This window comes from Coenobita brevimanus, chromosome 20, assembly GCF_032717465.1.
Source record: "Coenobita brevimanus isolate Jiangsu-jjx chromosome 20, ASM3271746v2, whole genome shotgun sequence".
NCBI classification, from domain to species: Eukaryota; Metazoa; Arthropoda; class Malacostraca; order Decapoda; family Coenobitidae; genus Coenobita; species Coenobita brevimanus.
In genome coordinates, this window is record NC_136973.1 from 12073608 (window position 1) to 12092860 (window position 19253).

The following is a 19253-nucleotide window of genomic DNA, read 5'->3' on the forward strand; positions in this document are numbered from 1 at the left end:
CCCCTCCCTGACCAGAGGCTAGTCCAAATGGAAGTCTACTACAGTGATCACTTTCGTTGCCCTAGGGAAAAATAATAACCCTTCATACTGGCGTGGTTTCCTCCAGAGGTTACATGGGCACGGGAGGGAACAACAGTGGAGCCACATTCTGAGCTTGATCTCAGTGATTGTTTTTTTTTTCCTTAGGGAATACTTACCGGCATTGACCGAGACCTCACCCCTTCTCCCCATGGTGTCAGGGGTCTCGGCCTGCCGAATTCCTGCGCCGGATTGAGGTACATTATTTTACAAAAAATTATTCTTGTTCATAGGTGTATAAAAAATACTGTTACCAGATGTCAGCAATGGCCGGAACCCGCAGGGGATGTCGGCTGGACAAAAATTTACACTGAGTGGAAGGGGTATCATTGTACAAAATGTTATGTTCCTGAGTAGAGAAGAAAGACAGTGTATTTCAGCATTACTAAAGATCCTAAGCGATTCCCACCGTAGCGTGACCCAGGGTGCAGTGAAAGTATGTCACTGGGCAAAATTTTGTTTTCTTAGGTAAAAATTATCTACCATTCATACTGGTGTCACCCCCACACCCTCCCTATTTGAAGGGACCACCATGAGTTACACCGCTGTGCAAAATTCAGGGAAAAAACTCTAGAACTGAATACCGGCACTGGGCGGCACTCTTGGGGACTGCCCCTCATTGTGGGGACAGCCTTAAGGGGATCCAGCCTGCCTAAAACTTGGTTCGGGTGGATGTGTATCAGTGTGCAACATTTCGTTTTCCAAGGCTATGTGTACCGGCGTTGGAGGGGACTCCCATGGGTGTCACCCTAGCTAAATCCTAGTCTGGGGTGGAACCGTTGTGCAATGTCATGAGCGTAAGCAAAAGAAAAAAATATGGCCGTGCATACCAGTGCTGGCCGCCATCCCCAGGGGTCTTATCTGAACCAGGCAGAGGCCTACTGCTCTGCAAAATTTCACCTTCCCAGGTATAGCAACCCACAGTCCCTCCTCATTCAGCTTGGACCTCATTCTTCTAAAAGGTGTAGTAACTCACTGAGGATGTAAGTGGGCGAATGCCACTACTTGGCACCCATATTGATGCAAGAGAGAGAGAGAGAGAGAGATGAAGGAAGAAAAGGGGTTTAGAACTGGTTGAGCAACAGTAAACAGAGGACAATTGTATAAAGAAAATTCTACGGAGAGAGGCTGATAAAGCACGAGAAATGCGTTCGGTCTGGAGGAAGTAATGTTGAAAATAAGCAACAGAAAATGACGAAAGTATAACGTATGATGTGGGATGGATGTGGATGATGGTAGGTTATATGATCATATATACAGTAGGTGCATTGAGATAAAAATAATTGTGAAAAAAGGAAAAGGAAAAATGTGAGAGAACAAAGGAAAAAAATGAGAGGGGAAATGAGGAGAAACCGTGTGTGTGTGTGTGTGTGTGTGTGTGTGTGTGTGTGTGTGTGTGTGTGTGTGTACTGTATGTGTGTGTGTGTGTGTGTGTGTGTGTGTGTGTGTGTGTGTGTGTGTGTGTGTGTGAGAGAGAGAGAGAGAGAGAGAATATAGGCAGTAATGATTTTTTATTTAATTATATCTTAATTACAATTCAGCTTAACCTTCAATACTCTAGGGAACAACACCACTGAAGGCCAAGCGGTAATGAATACATGACCAGTAAGGATAAATTGGCAAATTGGTTTCGAAGTAATCAGTGTTCACACAGTGTTGCATGGAAGGGCAGGGCGAGTATTTTGATATTAATATAACTGAGTAAAAGGACTGACAGGTATATGTGGGGAGTGAAGGAGAGAGAGAAAGAGAGGAAGGGACAAGAAGAAAATATGCTGATGAAAGTGACGAAATGTGGACGGAATAAAAATGCGAGACGGAGGGGATGACGAGTGAAGGCGCAGATAAGTGAGTAGGGCTGCTAAAATGCAAAGACAAAATTAGTTGGGGAAGAAAAGCGGGGGGGGGAGGCGAATGGGAAAGACCAGAAAGATTCAGATCAGATAGTTAGGCTTAAATGCATGCTGAAATAAACAAATAGAAACTAGAGGGGCAGTCAGAGAGCGCATACCTCCTCCAATACCGAATCCTGACCCGGATCCGCCCCGAAATTTAAAGAATTCTTTCTTGGCCCATGCCCACCCGTCCACAAAATTTCACTGAAATTCACTGGGAACTTTTGGACATGTGGTGCGAACAACAAACAAAAAAGTCCAGATAACAACCAAAATCTAATCGAATGTTCACTGGGACATACCCTATCCCTCCAAAAAATTTCATCAAAATCCGTTCGTAGCTTTTTTTAGTAATCCTGCCAACAGAGAGAGAGAGAGAGTAACAAACAAACAAACCAACGCGTGATAAAACATATACCTCCTGGTGGAGGTAAAATATAATGGAGGAAACGAGAAAACGTATAAGACGAACCGAGGAAAGAGTGGGGAATGTATGAAAGTGGGAAAGGTGGGGAGGCAAGAGATACAAGGAAGCATTTTTAGGTAAATGTATGATAAAGCTAGATAAAAGGGAGCTAGGAAGGAATTATTTTGAAAGGCGAATATGTGAGAGGAGTCTGTCTAACAGGATAGTGTAGCTGACTGTATGATGATATAAAGCAAGAGCAAAATGAACGGTCAGAGAAAATATGAAAAATACCAAGAAATAGGAGGAAAATAGGAGTATGGTTTGGATGAATATTATGCTAGAAAAATACAAAGAAAAAATTGAGTAAAGAAAGCAAAGATCATTTTAAGAGAAAGGTATCAGAAAAAGAAATAAATGAGGGGCTATATTTAAACAATTGTTTTAAAAAATTACTGATGAAAAATGGAGTAAGACAAAAAATAGATAAATAAATGAAAACTATAAGGAGAATGGTTAAAAAAGAAAAATTATTAGAGGTGATAATATACTAAAAGAGAAACGTAAAGAATAACTGGGGTGAGAAGGGAAAAAATGAAGGAGTGGGAGAATAATGTGAGATCCAAGGATGCGATAAAAGAGATGAGTTCTGAGATGGCATATGCTGTGGGACCGGGCAGGAGGCATTAGGTGAACTGCAGACGAAAAGAAAGAGGATATTTGGGAATGAGAGAGGGGGAGGGAGGATTTTCCTTCTAAAGACGGCGAAACTATATTAAACTGAGTAAAAGAGAAAGATAAATGATTTTTATAGAGGAAACTTGAAAAGAAAATGGAAGGGGAAGCTCAAACGAATAGAAAGAGAGAGAGAGAGAGAGAGAGAGAGAGATTGATTGATAGACATATATATATATATATACTGTATATATACAGGCCTGATGGGGTCCCTCCTGTTGTTCTCAAGAACTGCTCTTCTGTGCTTACACCCTGCCTAGGCAAACTCTTTCGCCTTTGTCTGTCAACTTGTACCTTTCCTTCTTGGTGGAAGTTTGCTCTCATTCAGCCAGTCCCAAAGAAGGGTGACCACTCCCAACCCTCCAACTATCGTCCAATTGCTTTAACGTCCTGTATTTCAAAAGTTTTCGAGTCAATTCTCAATAGAAAAATTTTAAGGCATCTTTCCTATCATAACCTTCTTTCCGATCGTCAGTACGGGTTCCGTCAGGGACGCTCCACTGGCGATCTTCTCACCTACCTTTCAGACTCCTGGTCATCCTCCTTTCGGGACTTTGGCGAAAGCTTTGCCATTGCACTTGATATCTCAAAGGCTTTCGATCGAGTCTGGCATAAATCTTTAATTTCCAAACTGCCCTCCTATGGTTTCTATCCTTCTATCTGTGCCTTCATCGCTAGCTTCCTTTCTGGTTGTTCAATAGCCGCTGTTGTAGACGGCCATCGTTCTTCTCCTAGATCTATCAACAGTGGTGTTCCTCAGGGCTCTGTCCTATCACCAACTCTCTTCCTTTTATTCATCAATGATCTTCTAAGCTGTACATCTAACCCTATCCACTCGTATGCTGATGACTCCAACCTTCACCTTTCCATTCGGTTCCCGCAACGCCCATCTCAACAGTTACTTCAACAAACAAGGGATGAGGCTATGGCACACCTAATGTCTGACTTGGCTCGTATCTCTGACTGGGGTAAAAATAATATGGTTGTTTTTAATGCATCTAAGACTCAGGTCTTACACCTATCAACCCGACAAAATCTTCCACAGGTATACCCACTAATGTTTAATAATATTCAGCTTAATCCTGCATCATCTTTGAACATGCTTGGGGTTTCATTTACTCGGGACTTATCTTGGAAAGATCATATTACATCTCTTGTAAAATCTGCTTCCAAGAGACTGGGTGTGCTAAGCCGTCTCCGCTCTTTCTTTACCCCTGCACAATTGTTGACTCTATACAGGGATTTTATCCGCCCCTGTGTGGAGTACAACTCTCATGTGTGGGGAGGCTCCCCACATACAGCTCTTCTCAATAGGGTGGAGTCAAAGACTTTTCGTCTCATTAACTCTCCTCCTCTTACTGACTCCCTTCAACCTCTGTCTCTTCGCAGCACTTTTGCATCTTTATCTCTTTTCTATCGCTACTTTAATGGTCACTGCTCCTCTGAACTGTCTGCTTGCATTCCTCCACCTCTACGACGGGCGTGTAGCACCCGTCTGGCAGCAAACTCTCATCCCTTTTCTGTCCAACTCTCTAATGCAAGAGCTGACCGTTACTCCCAGTCTTTCATTTATGCAACAGGTCAACTCTGGAACTGTCTCCCTCTGTCTGTATTTCCTGCTGCCTATGATCTCCAGTCTTTCAAACACAGTGTGTCCAGACATCTCAAAATGATCGGATCTTTAATTTGGCTCTCTATTGTATTTTGTTTTTCTCTTGGAGGGAACTGTTACTGCGGGCTTATGGCCTTTGGTTCCTTCTTCCTCGCATATATATATATATATATATATATATATATATATATATATATATATATATATATATATATATATATATATATATATATATATAAACTGTTCACTATTTTGTTGAACACACACACACACACAAAAGTTGACGAAATCATGACCCCCTACTGTCTCTTCGCGAGTCATGGTCATAAGGATGGATGGAAGTAATGAGCAATGAAATGCGTAAATAATGGAAGGGTTGGGACAAGAGAAATAGTTGAGAGCGCAGATAAGGAAATGTAAAATAAAGGCAGGATCAACGGACAGAAAAAAAAAAAAATCTAGAAGGGGAAAATAATTAAAAACAGGAATAAAATAGGAAGCCCCAAGGAAAAAAATAAAACGAAATGATGGAAAGATAAAGTGATGGAACAACTAAAAGAAACAAAAAGATCGAAGATGGTAAGGAAGAGAGAGAATGGAGGAAAAGGAAAGAGTCTGAAAGAATGTATGTGCAGGAAAAATAACACGAAGGAAGATAGCAATGAAAAGAGAATACAGAAAAAAAAAAGGGATGGGAAGCAAGCAGGAGAGAGAGAGAGAGAGAGAGAGAGAGAGAGAGAGAGAGAGAGAGAGAGAGAGAGAGAGAAGCAGACAGAAGAAAGGCATGAGGGACGCTGCGATTTCAGTGAAGGGGGGCCACCCAATCACATTATCTCATACCTCAACAAAGGACTTGATGGCGGGTACCGGGATGCACATACTACAAAAGAGTGTGATGATGATGAAGAAGATAATGATGATGATGATGATGATGATGATGATGATGAGGAGGAGGAGGAGGAGGAGAATATGTTTCAATGAAGGAGAAAGATGTAAAATTCCATGAAGTGAAGTTGATGAGGGCGGAGTTCTACTGGACGCAGAAGAATAAGGAAACGTTGAGAGTGAAGAGGAAATGGTTGTAGAAATAAAAAGTGTGGTCTTGGAGACATGCATGTGGTAGTGGTGAAAAGTTGAACATTATTTAAGTAGAACAATGGAAATAGGGTGGGTGGAAGATGGTGAATGGGAGCAGCGCCACTGCGACGGAGTGGTAGAAGTAAGAATGACGTGAGAGGAAGGGACCGTCAGGATACAAAGCCACAGTTTCATAAATCAAAAATGTTTGGTGACACTTCATCGTCAGTGACTATGCTCCATAGTACACTTTGATACTCTTATACGTTGCTTAGCACTGAGACTATTTGCCATAGTAACAGCAAAACCGATGTTATCTCCTTCAGCTAATAAACACTTTATATCCATTTACCTTTTTTTCCAAGAAAATTTTGCAAGTCATTGCAAATTGCTGACATCTGTTACTGAAGATAATGGAAGATTTATATAAGGCATACTCAGTTCAAAAAGTCACCCATAATCCTAGGAAAACTTTCAGATGGCAGCTGACTTCACTCGACCTACGTGTCCATCCACCCTTTGTGGGTCGGTAGATAAAGTAAGTACCGAAGGTAGGAGCACTTAGGGGAGGGACCTGTGGTGACCTGGATGATGCAGTGCATTGTATTTCAGGATATTAGATAATTAAGCGACCACAGGCTCAAAGGCATATATGGCGGAGATGAGCATTGCAGCCTATCGCCTTGCGAGGTATGCACACACACACACACTCACACACACACACATATATATATATATATATATATATATATATATATATATATATATATATATATATATATATATATATATATATATATATATATATATATATATATATATATATATATCCATTCATCATCCAATCCTACTTTGCCCCATGAGGAGCGTAGGAACCATGGGCTAGGCAGTTGGTGCTGACATTTAAGATGAGAGTGACCAGCCTCACTCATCCCTGAGGGGCATTACGTGAGCAATAAACCCCAACCACCCCTTGGATGTAAACCTTCATAGGCTCAATCCGACTAGAGCGCAATAATTACCCACTAAACCACCAGACTCCCAAACTTGGTTATATGGTTACCACCCAGCGTAGTAAATGGTTTCCTGGTGTACAGGGAACCATCTGGCTTGTCACTGTGTCGAGTCACCCACAAGCAGAAGGAAGAGGAAAGAATGAAGGAAAGAAAGCGTAAGAGGGAGTTTAAAGTAACCCGTAGGCAGAAGGACAAGGAAAGACTGAAGGAAAGAAAGACAGAAGAGGATGGAAGAAAAGAAGGATGGAGGAGAGGAAAGGGCAGACACCCGAGAGCAGCACTACATCGAGTGAGTGGATGGTGAGCGCCCCCGCCTACCACATATATATATATATATATATATATATATATATATATAAAATCATCTCACCTTATCAGCCGTTTGAGTGTCCACTGCAGGACCGGCCTATCCCAACCGATGTAGGGACGATACAGCCAGTGTATCTCTACCAAGTGGCTTAGGCTGTCTGGTTGAGATTGTATGTAGGGTGAGAAGTGCTTGTAAGTGTATTGTAGTGTTGGAGTGGCTTTGAATGTGTTGTAGTCTGTGAACCAAGTGTAATCGGCCCGCGCAAGCCGACTGGGTGCAAGCATACTTTATAGTATGCGACACTGGTTCAACCACAGCACCCCTGATGTCCACCAATGCAGTACGTGGCCAGAAGAACGTTCTCAAAGTTTATTACCCTGGCGGGGAGCGAACCCTCGTTCTTCAGTGTACGAAAACTCCCACTTTACCACTGTACCACAGAAGCTCTTTCTTTCTCTCTCTCTCTCTCTCTCTCTCTCTCTCTCTCTCTCTCTCTCTCTCTCTGTATATACTGGTAGGCGGACAATGAAAAAACAAGTGGTTCCAAGACACAGCAAACCCGTCCCCGGCAGTCATTTTAGTGCTGGCGTGTAAACACAACAGGATATCTAGTCAAAGATGTCACATATCAGATTTGGAGTAAATCAGGTGAAAACTGACGATTTGTGCCCGTTTGAAATTTTAGGCACGACGCACCTGACACTGACCTCCCTACCGCTAACTGGGAGGTTTCATGTCGATATGGCGAATTTGAAAGGAGTTATGGCGAAGAAACGATTTGTTTTCTTTTACCATTTTTGGGGGGCCTACAGCCTGGGCCTTGGCATAGTTTGGCCCCAAAATTACTCAGGTGATAAGAAGGTCATAGCCCATCATCCCTGTAATTTTAGTCAAAATCGCACCAGTAGTTTTCGCGTAAAGTTGTTAACAGACAGACAGAGAGACAGACAGACAGACAGACAGACAAACAGACAGACAGACAAACCGAGTGAAAACAATACCCATCCCCGAGCCCCTCCAGGGAGGGGACGGACAATAATAAAAAAGAGAGGTGAGGCTAAATTGAGGAGTGAGATGCAATGCGTTGATGAACGAGAGATTGAATTAGCAAGAGCTGCGTACTGGAGTTTGAATTCAGAAGTAAGAAGGTTAGCTAGGAGAGATAAAAGAAGATGTGTGGATGAAAAGGTTGCAGAGACTGAAATCTTAATAAACAAAAATGATGGACAGAGTCAAAGAATAGCATATGAATCGATTAGAGAACTGAGTGGTAATGCAGGTAAACGCAAGGAAATACCAGTTAGAGACAGGGAAGGAAATTTATTGACCAAAGATGGAGATATTAAAAACAGATGGAAAGAGCATTTTGAGACAGTTCTTAATAGACCAATACCACCAGAAGAGGATATACCGTCTGCTCAGGAAGATTTAAATATAGAAACAGGAGAGTTGAGGCTTGCAGAAGTGGAGAAAGCAGTAAAACAGTTAAAGAATAATAAGGCACCAGGGGAGGATGGTTTATTTCCGGAAATGTTTAAAGTGGAGGGGGATAGATTAATAATGATCTTGACCAAGCTATTCAATAAGATATGGGTGACGGGGTTACTACCGTCAGTTTGGAAGAATGGTGTAATTGTTAAAGTTCCGAAGAAGGGAGACCTGAGTGAATGTGGTAATTGGAGGGGAATCTCTTTGTCACCGATAGCTTTGAAAGTTTTCAGTAGAGTGTTGTTAAATAGGTTGGAGCCGGTGGTTGAGGGTATTCTGAGGGATGAACAGGCTGGTTTTAGAAAGGGACGTGGTTGCAATGATCAGATCTTTATAGTTAGGCATTTGATGCAGCAAGTTAATGAAATGAGAGTACCGTTAAGTCTTTGTTTTGTTGATTTTGAAAAGGCTTTTGATAGTGTTTCGAGAGAGACTATGGGGAAGATCATGAGACATTATGGAATACCAGAGGAGTTTGTGAGGGTCATTATGAACATGCATGAGGACACATTTTGTAAAGTGATGGTTGATGGTTGTCTGAGTGATTCGTTTGAAGTCAAGTCCGGAGTAATTCAAGGTGGTGTTCTATCGCCTTTACTATTTATATTGGTCATTGATTACATTATGAAACGCGTTGGAACAGAAACCGGTGCAGGTATACTTTGGGGAGAGAACAGGAAACTTTTGGATTTAGATTATGCAGATGATATAGTTTTGATTTGTGATGGGCCAGAAGAGATGCAGAGAGTGTTGGACTGTTTGGTGAGTGAAGGTCGCAAGGTGGGTTTGGTTATTAATTGTGGAAAAACTGAAATAATCAATATGAATATGGAAAATGCGCAGGAATGTGTAATTGGAGGTATGGTTGTAAAGCAAGTTGATAGGTTTAAATATTTAGGTACTTATTTAGCCAAGGATGGTTCTTTGAACTTTGAATTCGAGGAAAGGTTAAAGAAGGCTAATCAGGCAATGGGAATGCTTAAAAATATTTGGAATAATAACAATTTCTCTGTGCATACAAAAATCAAACTTTATAAGGTAATGGTTAGGAGTATCTTAATTTATGGACACGAGTCTTAGTACAGCACAGTGACTATGGAAAATAAATTCTTGGTGTTTGAAAATAAAGCACTTAGAAGAATATTAGGAGTTAAGTGGTGGGAAAGGATACCAAATAGTAGAATTAGAGAAATAACGGGAGTGCAGCCGATCGATGAATATGTTAGATTCTCACGATGGAAGTGGCTAGGACATGTGTATAGGAGACAGGAAATAGTACGAGGTACACCAGGGTGGGTGGCACTTGGTAGGAGAGGTAGAGGAAGGCCAAAAGAGACGTGGGTGAGGACAATGAGACGGGAAGCTGGAGATGAGTGTTGGGGAGATCTTGAGGAGTTAGCACAAGATAGGATGTGGTGGTGTGAGTTCATCGAGGCCTTATGCATCCCCGAGGGTGCCACAGGAAATGACTGATTGATTGACTAATCTTTCTCGCTATTCATCCCCACAGCCGGTGAACTATGACTCTCCTAGAGGAGGTATTACGGTGGTTACAGAAAGGGGCAATACGACCAGCGGATACCTGCTTATTCAGGTAGGTGTGTGTGCGTGTGCGTGTGTGTGTGTGTGTGTGTGTGTGTGTGTGTGTGTGTGTGTGTGTGTGTGTGTGTGTGTGTGTGTGTGTGTGTGTGTGAGAGAGAGAGAGAGAGAGAGAGAGAGAGAGAGAAGGGAGGGGGATTAATGTAAACTATTAAATTTGCTGCGACTCTGTGTCTTAAGAGGAGGGATCTTGGTGAGTCGTCGTGCTCCTACTGAGACAAAGTGCACAGCGTGAGTGGAAGGTTGGTGGTTCGATGGGAGAAAATGCATTCATTAGGGAATAGCACCACAGGATGATTGGTCGTGTGATTAGATAGGTTCATGTGGGAAAGCAGGTTTATGTTTACTTTGTGCTCGGAGGAAATGAGCGCAAGTGGAAGCAAGATTGACGTGGGTAAAATAGGTTCGTGGGTGAAGCAGGGCCATGGACGGAAATTATTTACTCTGGGCATTCGGTGTTTCCCCTTTGGTAGATAATTGGATCATGAGAGAAAGCAGGTCCATGATAAAGATTGGTCACAGGGGGAAAATATGTGTATGGAGGGAACGAGTGCCATGGTAAAAATAGATCCGTGGCGCCAGACTGGTACATGGTGGATAATAGTTCCATGGAGCAAAATTGATCCATGGGAGATGCTGGGCCCAAAGGGAAAGTCTGGAGAGAACAAGTCCACATGGGAAAAAATAGGTCCATTCGAAATTATATGTCCATGCGGGAAAAAGATCCATTAAGGAACATAGGTCTCCATGCAATAAACTGAATCATGGGGAAATTTTGTCACTGTGTGAACAGGTCTTGGAGGGGGAGGGGGAAATGGGCGGGTGGAGAGTATAGCCAAACACGGCTTCATGTGCCACTAACTGTTAAGAATGAAGTAACAAGTGAATGGATTCGTGGCAGATTTTTTTGTGGACATTTTATAATTTTATTTTGTGTTTTCTTTTATCCTGGTATACGGGTCCCTCCCACCCCATGTTCACTGGAAAGTTGCTACTGCTCCTGATGGTGATGATGAAAAGGGTCTCTGGTTGTTATTCAGGTTAATTTACTTCACACTGGTAATGTCTCCAGACAGTGATGCGGTTTTTATTGTATTTTTGTTCCCTCCAGAGGATTATGGGACATCATACTATTGTTGAATAAAATCGTTTGGAGGCAGCAAGGAAAAATCAGAAAAGACATCACGCTGTAAAAGGTTGAATCGACTGTTGAGCAACTCCTTCCTTACAAAGGACTTTTATATATAACGTATCTCGACTCACTTTTGATAACCTTTACTGATGTCTTATTTTGTGCGTCATTCCGTTGCTCTCTCTCTCTCTCTCTCTCTCTCTCTCTCTCTCTCTCTCTCTCTCTCTCTCTCGAGGAGAAAAGGAAGAGGGATTCTTCAAGGGCCCACAGAACACACATGGGTGGTATAGCAGTCTAAAATGAAGCTTTCTCTTGGCAGAAGGAAGCCACTTTTAACGCTCTTGTTGCTAATGATGAAAGTGGAAAAACACTGCAGATATGGAACCTTACAAATATTTAAGCTACTACCTCTCCCTGACACCAAAGATGCCTCTTCCTTGTTTTCTTCTTGATTTGTTATCTGCAACAGATTTCGTCTGCTATAGAACTTCCTTCCTCATTCGATATATATTACGCTCTATCTTTGAGCCCTAGTCTTTTAAACGCAAAGTGTCCAGGCAACAGTGAATCAACAGATCTTGATTCTGACTGTGTTGTTCATTTTCCCTGCAAAGAACAACTTAGTTTGTGGTGTTAACGTCTTGTTCATTTTTCTTTGTACGAGTATTAAAAATACAATCTCTTTAGTACCTTCTGTTATCAGGACAAACGACCTACAGGCCATTATCATAGCGCCACTTGACTCTCATATTTCATGAGACTGGGAGGACGCTCAGGGAGATGCACTGCAAGTTATGAGTCCAATGGCCTCTTCTGTTTTTCTCTTCATGGAATCTGGAAATCAGTCTGGTACATCCCCAGCCACCGATATTAAGGCCTATATTTAACTTATAGAAATGTAATTAGTCCTGCCATGATTTCCTGAGACAAATTACAAAAGGTCATAAAACTAAAGAATGTATGAATATGGCGGGTAGTAAGACATAGGGAAGAATATTTAGACTTGACACAACACTGACATAAACAACTTAATTGCTTCACTTTGCTGACTTATTTTTAATATATATATATATATATATATATATATATATATATATATATATATATATATCTATATATATATATATATATATATATATATATATATATATTGTTACATAGCCTATGATTTCATCATCCTTTGTGTAATTTTAACGCACAGTATGCTGCATGTTTGATCACGAGCGTGTTCTGCCTCAGTCACCCCCTTCTACCGTTATAGTAGAGTAAGTCGTTCTTTCTGTTGTTCAGAGCGGGATTGTCAACTCTTTGTCCCCATGGCTTCATTTGCGCGTCCTTCTTACAAGTTGTATCAAGCTCTGCCGGCCCCTATATAATGAGCTCAGTCTCTACATTAATTGCCACTTAGATCTACTCCTCATTTTGTTCACATCTCTGTCCTCCCCTGTACAGTTATTATTGTGAGCGCTCAGGAAGTCTCCAACCATCTAGCAGCTGTGTAATTTGAGTATAACTGTTATTGCATTTTTCCTTGTACTGTGTAGCGTAAGGTGTTGATTTGTGGGCCTAGTGAGGTTTTTGTGATTCATGTGGGGTTCTTTTTGTCAGTCATTTTTAATAATATTTTGTATCTGTAATAATTTATCTTGCATTAACTGAGCATTACCCAGTGTATTTTCATTTTATCAGGGCTGACTTAGATAAATTTACTCATGCTAATTTCGTGTTAATAGAGGCTATTGCAGTTAACCATATATTTAACCTGTTTTTTGCCATTACATTATCCTTATGAGTCCTGAATGTTTTGTTGTTAGTTTGAGCATTAAACTTTAACTTGTAATTTTACCTAACTCTTTTATTTTGAACCTGGACCTTTACGGGACAGTAGTGATTATTAGTATTCTCACCTAAAGTGTACATTATCTTTCTCTGTTCCGTAACATAAATTTGGCGACCTCATATCAGGATATTCAGAATATTATCATAAGGATATTGTTTGATATTTTGTGACTGTGATTTATTCATGATGTCTACTATTACTACACTTGATGAAGCCAAAGATTTTTTGTCAAATGTGCAAACAGTGTGTGATGTAGAAAACAGAACAAAGAATGAACTTAAGCTTGTTGCTCAACAATTGGGAATTGCTGTTCGTTCTCATCATTCTAAAGATCAAATTGTTGACATGATTAATGAAAACTTGTTTAATGTAACTCCTCCAAATGAGCAAACGCAGATTGAATTAGCTAAGTTACAGCTAGCCCTGCCGGAGGCTCGTGTGAAGGAAGCTGAATTTCAAGCACGTGCTAAGGAGGCTGAGTCTCAGGCTAAGGAGGCTTGTGTTAAGGAGGCTGAATTTCAAGCAAATGCTAAGGAGGCTGAATCTCAGGCTCGGATTCAGGAGGCACAGATACAGGCTCAGGCACAAATTGAACTAGCTAGGATTCAGGCAGACCATGAGTATCGCATGAAACAATGTGGAACTGGATCATCTAGCTCTGATGATTTTGATGTGGCTAAAAATGTTAAACTTGTCTCTCCTTTTAATGAATCTGATTTAACAAAGTATTTTCAGTTGTTTGAGAGGGTAGCTACAGGTTTTAATTGGCCCAATTAAAACCTGTAGCTAGTACTCCTTCAAACTGTTCTCACCGGTAAAGCTCAAGTAACTTATGCATCTTTGCCTCAGGATCAATCTGATAATTATGATGTAGTTAAGAGCTTGATTATTAAGGCATATGAGCTTGTTCCTGAAGCCTATAGAGTAAAATTTAGGACAACTTATAAGCAAGATAAGCAATCCCATGTTGAGTATGCAAAAATCAAAGAAGATCTGTTAGAGCAGTGGTTAAATTCCAAGAATGTGGGTTCTGATTTTGACAAATTTAAGCAGATGATTTTGCTGGAGGACTTCAAGAGGTGTATTTATAAAGATGTAAGCCTATATCTTGATGAGAGAAGAATAGATAATTTGTCTGATGCTGCAGTTTTAGCTGATGAATATGTTCTCACTCACAAGAGATATTCTAGAGAAAAAGGGAAAGCTGAGAGTAAGTACGTTGCCTCTACTCAGAGTACAGGTAACAGGAAAGAGAATAAAGATGATGTTTCTCAGGAAGTAAATACCAGCTTCACCTCTAGATTTCAGAAAAGTAAATGTACTTACTGTAGTAAGCTTGGTCATACTACGGAGAAATGTTTCAGGAGACAGCGTGATGTGAACAAAAAGGAGTCTTTAAATATTCAGTCAATTGGTCTAGTGTCCACCCTTGAGAGTTCCCAGATTTCTTTAACTGAGTTAACTGAACCTGCTTTGAGGGGTATATTAAATCCTAATGATGAAGCTCCTCTTTTGAGCAGTAACGTGGGTGACACTCTCAAGAGTTCATGTGCTAATTTCCTGTCTGATGGTTTTGTCAGTCCTCTGGACAGTAATGACAGGAAATCAGTTAAAATATATCGTGACACAGGTTTTTGCCAATCCCTTATGCTGACCAGTGTTCTAGGCTCTAATGTTAATTCCTCTGATGAAACTCTAATCTTACAAGGTGTAGGGAATAATTACTTCTCTGTCCCTCTGTGCGGAGTGAATTTAGAGTCTGGTTTTGTTAATGGTTCCGTTATGGTTGGGTTGGTTGAGACACTCCCAATGTCAGGTGTAACTTTCTTACTTGGAAATGATATTGGTGGAAGTCAAGTGTGTCCAGCTCCTCGGTTGTCTAGTGAGCCAGTGGCTGCGTCCCAGGATTGTGATGTCCCTGATGTGTTCCCTACATGTGCTGTCACTAGGGCTAAGTCTAAAGTTACTGGTGATTTAGAGGATAATGATGATGATGATGTTATCCTAGCTGACACTTTTCTTGCTAATTTGGACCACTCACCAGATGAGGCAGTACCCCGTAGTGTTGATAATTTGTCTCGTCAAGAGTTGGTTGAGTTGCAGGTTGCTGACCCTGAGTTGAAAGGTCTAGCTAACTCTGCTTACAGTGAAGAAGAGTCAGCCGGTGCTTCTACTTGTTATTATGTAAAGTCAGGTGTACTTTTGAGGAAGTGGAGACCCCCAACAGCATCAGCCGACTGTGAATGGGAGGTTGTACATCAAGTTGTCATCCCTCGTGTTTGTAGGCAGGATATCATTAGAGTGGCTCATGATTCCAGTTTGGCAGGACACCTTGGAGTGAGGACGACTGTGGCACGCATTTTGAAACACTTCTACTGGCCAGGGATCTTTAGGGATGTTTCCTGGTATTGTAAGTCTTGTCACACCTGTCAAGTTGTGGGGAAGTGTAATCAGACCGAAAAGGTTGCACCTCTAGTTCCCATTCCTCCTTTTGAGGCGCCATTCACCCGTGTGTTGGTGGATATTGTGGGCCCTCTTCCTAAGACTTCTTCAGGATTTTCTTATGTGTTGACCCTGATTGATATGGCTACTCGTTATCCTGAAGCCATTCCACTTAGAAATATCTCAGCAAAGAACGTGGTTAAGGAAATGCTAGGGTTCTTCACAAAGTTTGGTCTGCCCAAGGAGGTACAGTCAGACCGGGGAAGTAATTTCATGTCAAATGTTTTCAAGCAGTCTCTGAAAGAGTTGGGCATCACCCAGATCACGTCTTCAGCTTACCATCCCCAGACCCAGGGAGCGTTGGAGAGATATCATCAAACACTTAAATCGATGCTCAAGAAATACTGTTTGGAACATCAGAAAGACTGGGATAAAGGTCTTCCATTTGTTGTATTTGCCGCAAGAGAATCTCCAAATGAATCACTGGGCTTCTCACCTTTTGAACTACTGTTTGGCCATGAAGTAAGAGGACCCCTTAAGCTACTCAAGGAATGCTGGCTGTCGGAGGAAGATGACGTCAACCTGCTGGAGTATGTGATGAAGTTCAAAGAACGGCTGTCCACTGCTTTACAACTGGCGCGAGAGAATTTAGGAGCTGCTCAGGAGAAGATGAAGACTTGGTATGATAAGAAGTCCAGGTTACGCCACTTTCAGCCAGGAGATCAGGTTTTGATTCTGCTACCGGTTCATGGGCAACCTCTTCAAGCCAAGTTTAGTGGTCCTTATTTCGTGGAAAAGAAACTCAGTGATGTCAACTATGTCATCGCCACACCAGATAGTAGAAAGAACAAGCAACTATGTCACATCAACATGCTAAAGTTATATCACAGGTGGGACGAAAATAATCCAGTCTGCACTGTAGCTGTTCCACCCGAGTCTGCAAGTGAAGCTCTCCCATGCAGTATGAGCCTGAGTGATAGTTTGGGGAAGAATCCTGATATCATGAATGATCTCCAGACTAAGCTTTCTCATCTACCTCCCGAGGAAAGGCAGGAGTTTTCGGCATTACTGTAGGAGTACCCGCAAGTGTTCCGTGCCACTCCAGGAAGAACCACTGTGTTGATGCATGATGTCGATGTTGGAGACACAAAGCCAATTAAACTGCCTCCTTACCATGTGAACCCAGTGAAAGTTCCTCTCATCCAGAAGGAGCTTGGCTACCTGTTGGACCACAAGATGATTGAGCCCTGTCAGAGCGAGTGGAGTTCTCCTGTCACTCTAGTCCCTAAGCCAGGTGGGTCACAGCGGCTTTTCATCGACTACAGACATGTTAATCAGATAACCAAAACAGACACCCTCTCCCTCGCGTGGAAGATTGCATAGACAAGATCGGAAAGGCTAGGTACATAAGTAAGTTTGATTTGTTAAAGGGATACTGGCAAGTACCTATGACTGAACGTGCTAGGGAGATCTCATGTTTTGTAACACTAGGAAAGACTTTTGCATGTTCTGTAATGCCATATGGTATGAAGAATGCACCATCCACATTTCAGAAGCTCATGCATGTTGTAACAGAGGGTTTGGCAGGGTGTGTTGTTTATATTGATGATGTATTAATCTTCAGTGACAGCTGGAAAGATCACCTATGCCATGTCAGTAAATTTCTTGAGCGTTTGGTTCATTCTAATCTTGTAGCTAATTTATCAAAGTGTGAGTTTGGTCAAGCTAAAGTTCAGTACCTTGGGTATGTAATTGGTGATGGACATGTTGCACCACCAGGAGCTAAGGTTCAGGTTATAAGTGATCTTCCCAGACCTAAAAGTAGGAAAGAGCTACAAAGATTTTAGGGAATGGTAGGTTATTACAGGAGATTTGTTCTTAACTTTTCAATTCTTGTATCACCACTTACAGACCTACTGAAAAAGGGAGTTAAATTTGTCTGGACCGATAACTGTGAATCCTCTTTCAACAAACTTAAAGCTATCCTATTAAGTCAGCCAGTGCTCGCTACTCCAAATTTTGCTAAGCCTTTTAAGATGGCTGTTGATGCAAGTGATACAGGAGCTGGGGCTGTTTTGCTGCAAGAGGATGATCAGGGTATTGAACACCCTGTATCTTATTACAGTAAGAAGTTCACTCCACCTCAAAAGAACTACTCAACTATTGAGAAAGAGCTTTTGGCCTTGATTTTGGGTTTACAGCATTTTTCATTTTATTTGTGTTCTGGTTTTGACCCCATAGTCATTTATACCGATCATAACCCACTGAAATTCCTTAGTAAGTTTAAAGATAAAAATCAGAGATTGACAAGATGAAGTCTACTTCTTCAGGAGTATTCATTAGACATACAACATGTCAAGGGGAAAGAAAATGTTATTGCAGATTGCTTATCTAGACTTTAGACACATTGTTTTAGAGTAATAAGAAATTTCCTTTGTAAATTTCTTTTTCTTTGTGGGGAGGTGTTACATAGCCTATGATTTCATCATCCTTTGTGTAATTTTAACGCACAGTATGCTGCATGTTTGATCACGAGCGTGTTCTGCCTCAGTCACCCCCTTCTACCGTTATAGTAGAGTAAGTCGTTCTTTCTGTTGTTCAGAGCGGGATTGTCAACTCTTTGTCCCCATGGCTTCATTTGCGCGTCCTTCTTACAGGTTGTATCAAGCTCTGCCGGCCCCTATATAATGAGCTCAGTCTCTACATTAATTGCCACTTAGATCTACTCCTCATTTTGTTCACATCTCTGTCCTCCCCTGTACAGTTATTATTGTGAGTGCTCAGGAAGTCTCCAACCATCTAGCAGCTGTGTAATTTGAGTATAACTGTTGTTGCATTTTTTCCTTGTACTGTGTAGCGTAAGGTGTTGATTTGTGGGCCTAGTGAGGTTTTTGTGATTCATGTGGGGTTCTTTTTGTCAGTCATTTTTAATAATATTTTGTATCTGTAATAATTTATCTTGCATTAACTGAGCATTACCCAGTGCATTTTCATTTTATCAGGGCTGACTTAGATAAATTTACTCATGCTAATTTCGTGTTAATAGAGGCTATTGCAGTTAACCATATATTTAACCTGTTTTTTGCCATTACATTATCCTTATGAGTCCTGAATGTTTTGTTGTTAGTTTGAGCATTAAACTTTAACTTGTAATTTTACCTAACTCTTTTATTTTGAACCTGGACCTTTACGGGACAGTAGTGATTATTAGTATTCTCACCTAAAGTGTACATTATATTTCTCTGTTCCGTAACAATATATATATATATATATATATATATATATATATATATATATATATATATATATATATATATATATATATATATATATTTACAGACTTCTTAGGGTCTAAGAGTCAGATTGAACCGAAACTGTTACAGAAAATACTGTCTTAATTAATCACTTCACTAGTTGCGGGCTCTACATGAATATAATTGTCTGGATAATAAGATCACAACTAAATGCACATCCTTTGCTGATGGGTACATAAATCCATATAAAAGTTTCAATTTAAACATATATTTGTATTTTTAAAATAATCCAGGTAACGTAACACAACAGTTCTTCTAGACAGGGGAAAAAAGAAGCCATCCCCTAATTTGCAACACCCCATTTTACAT

At 40.9% G+C, this 19253-nt stretch overlaps 1 protein-coding gene across 1 annotated transcript in view; it reads left to right on the top strand.

The window, feature by feature from the left end:
* LOC145391862 (uncharacterized) overlaps positions 1-19253 on the top strand; it is a 210615-nt gene that overhangs the window by 176738 nt on the left and 14624 nt on the right. Inside the window, exon 5 of the mRNA XM_080266349.1 lies at positions 10128-10211. Coding sequence (XP_080122475.1) covers positions 10128-10211 — 84 coding nt within the window. The remainder of the gene's footprint in view (positions 1-10127; positions 10212-19253) is intronic.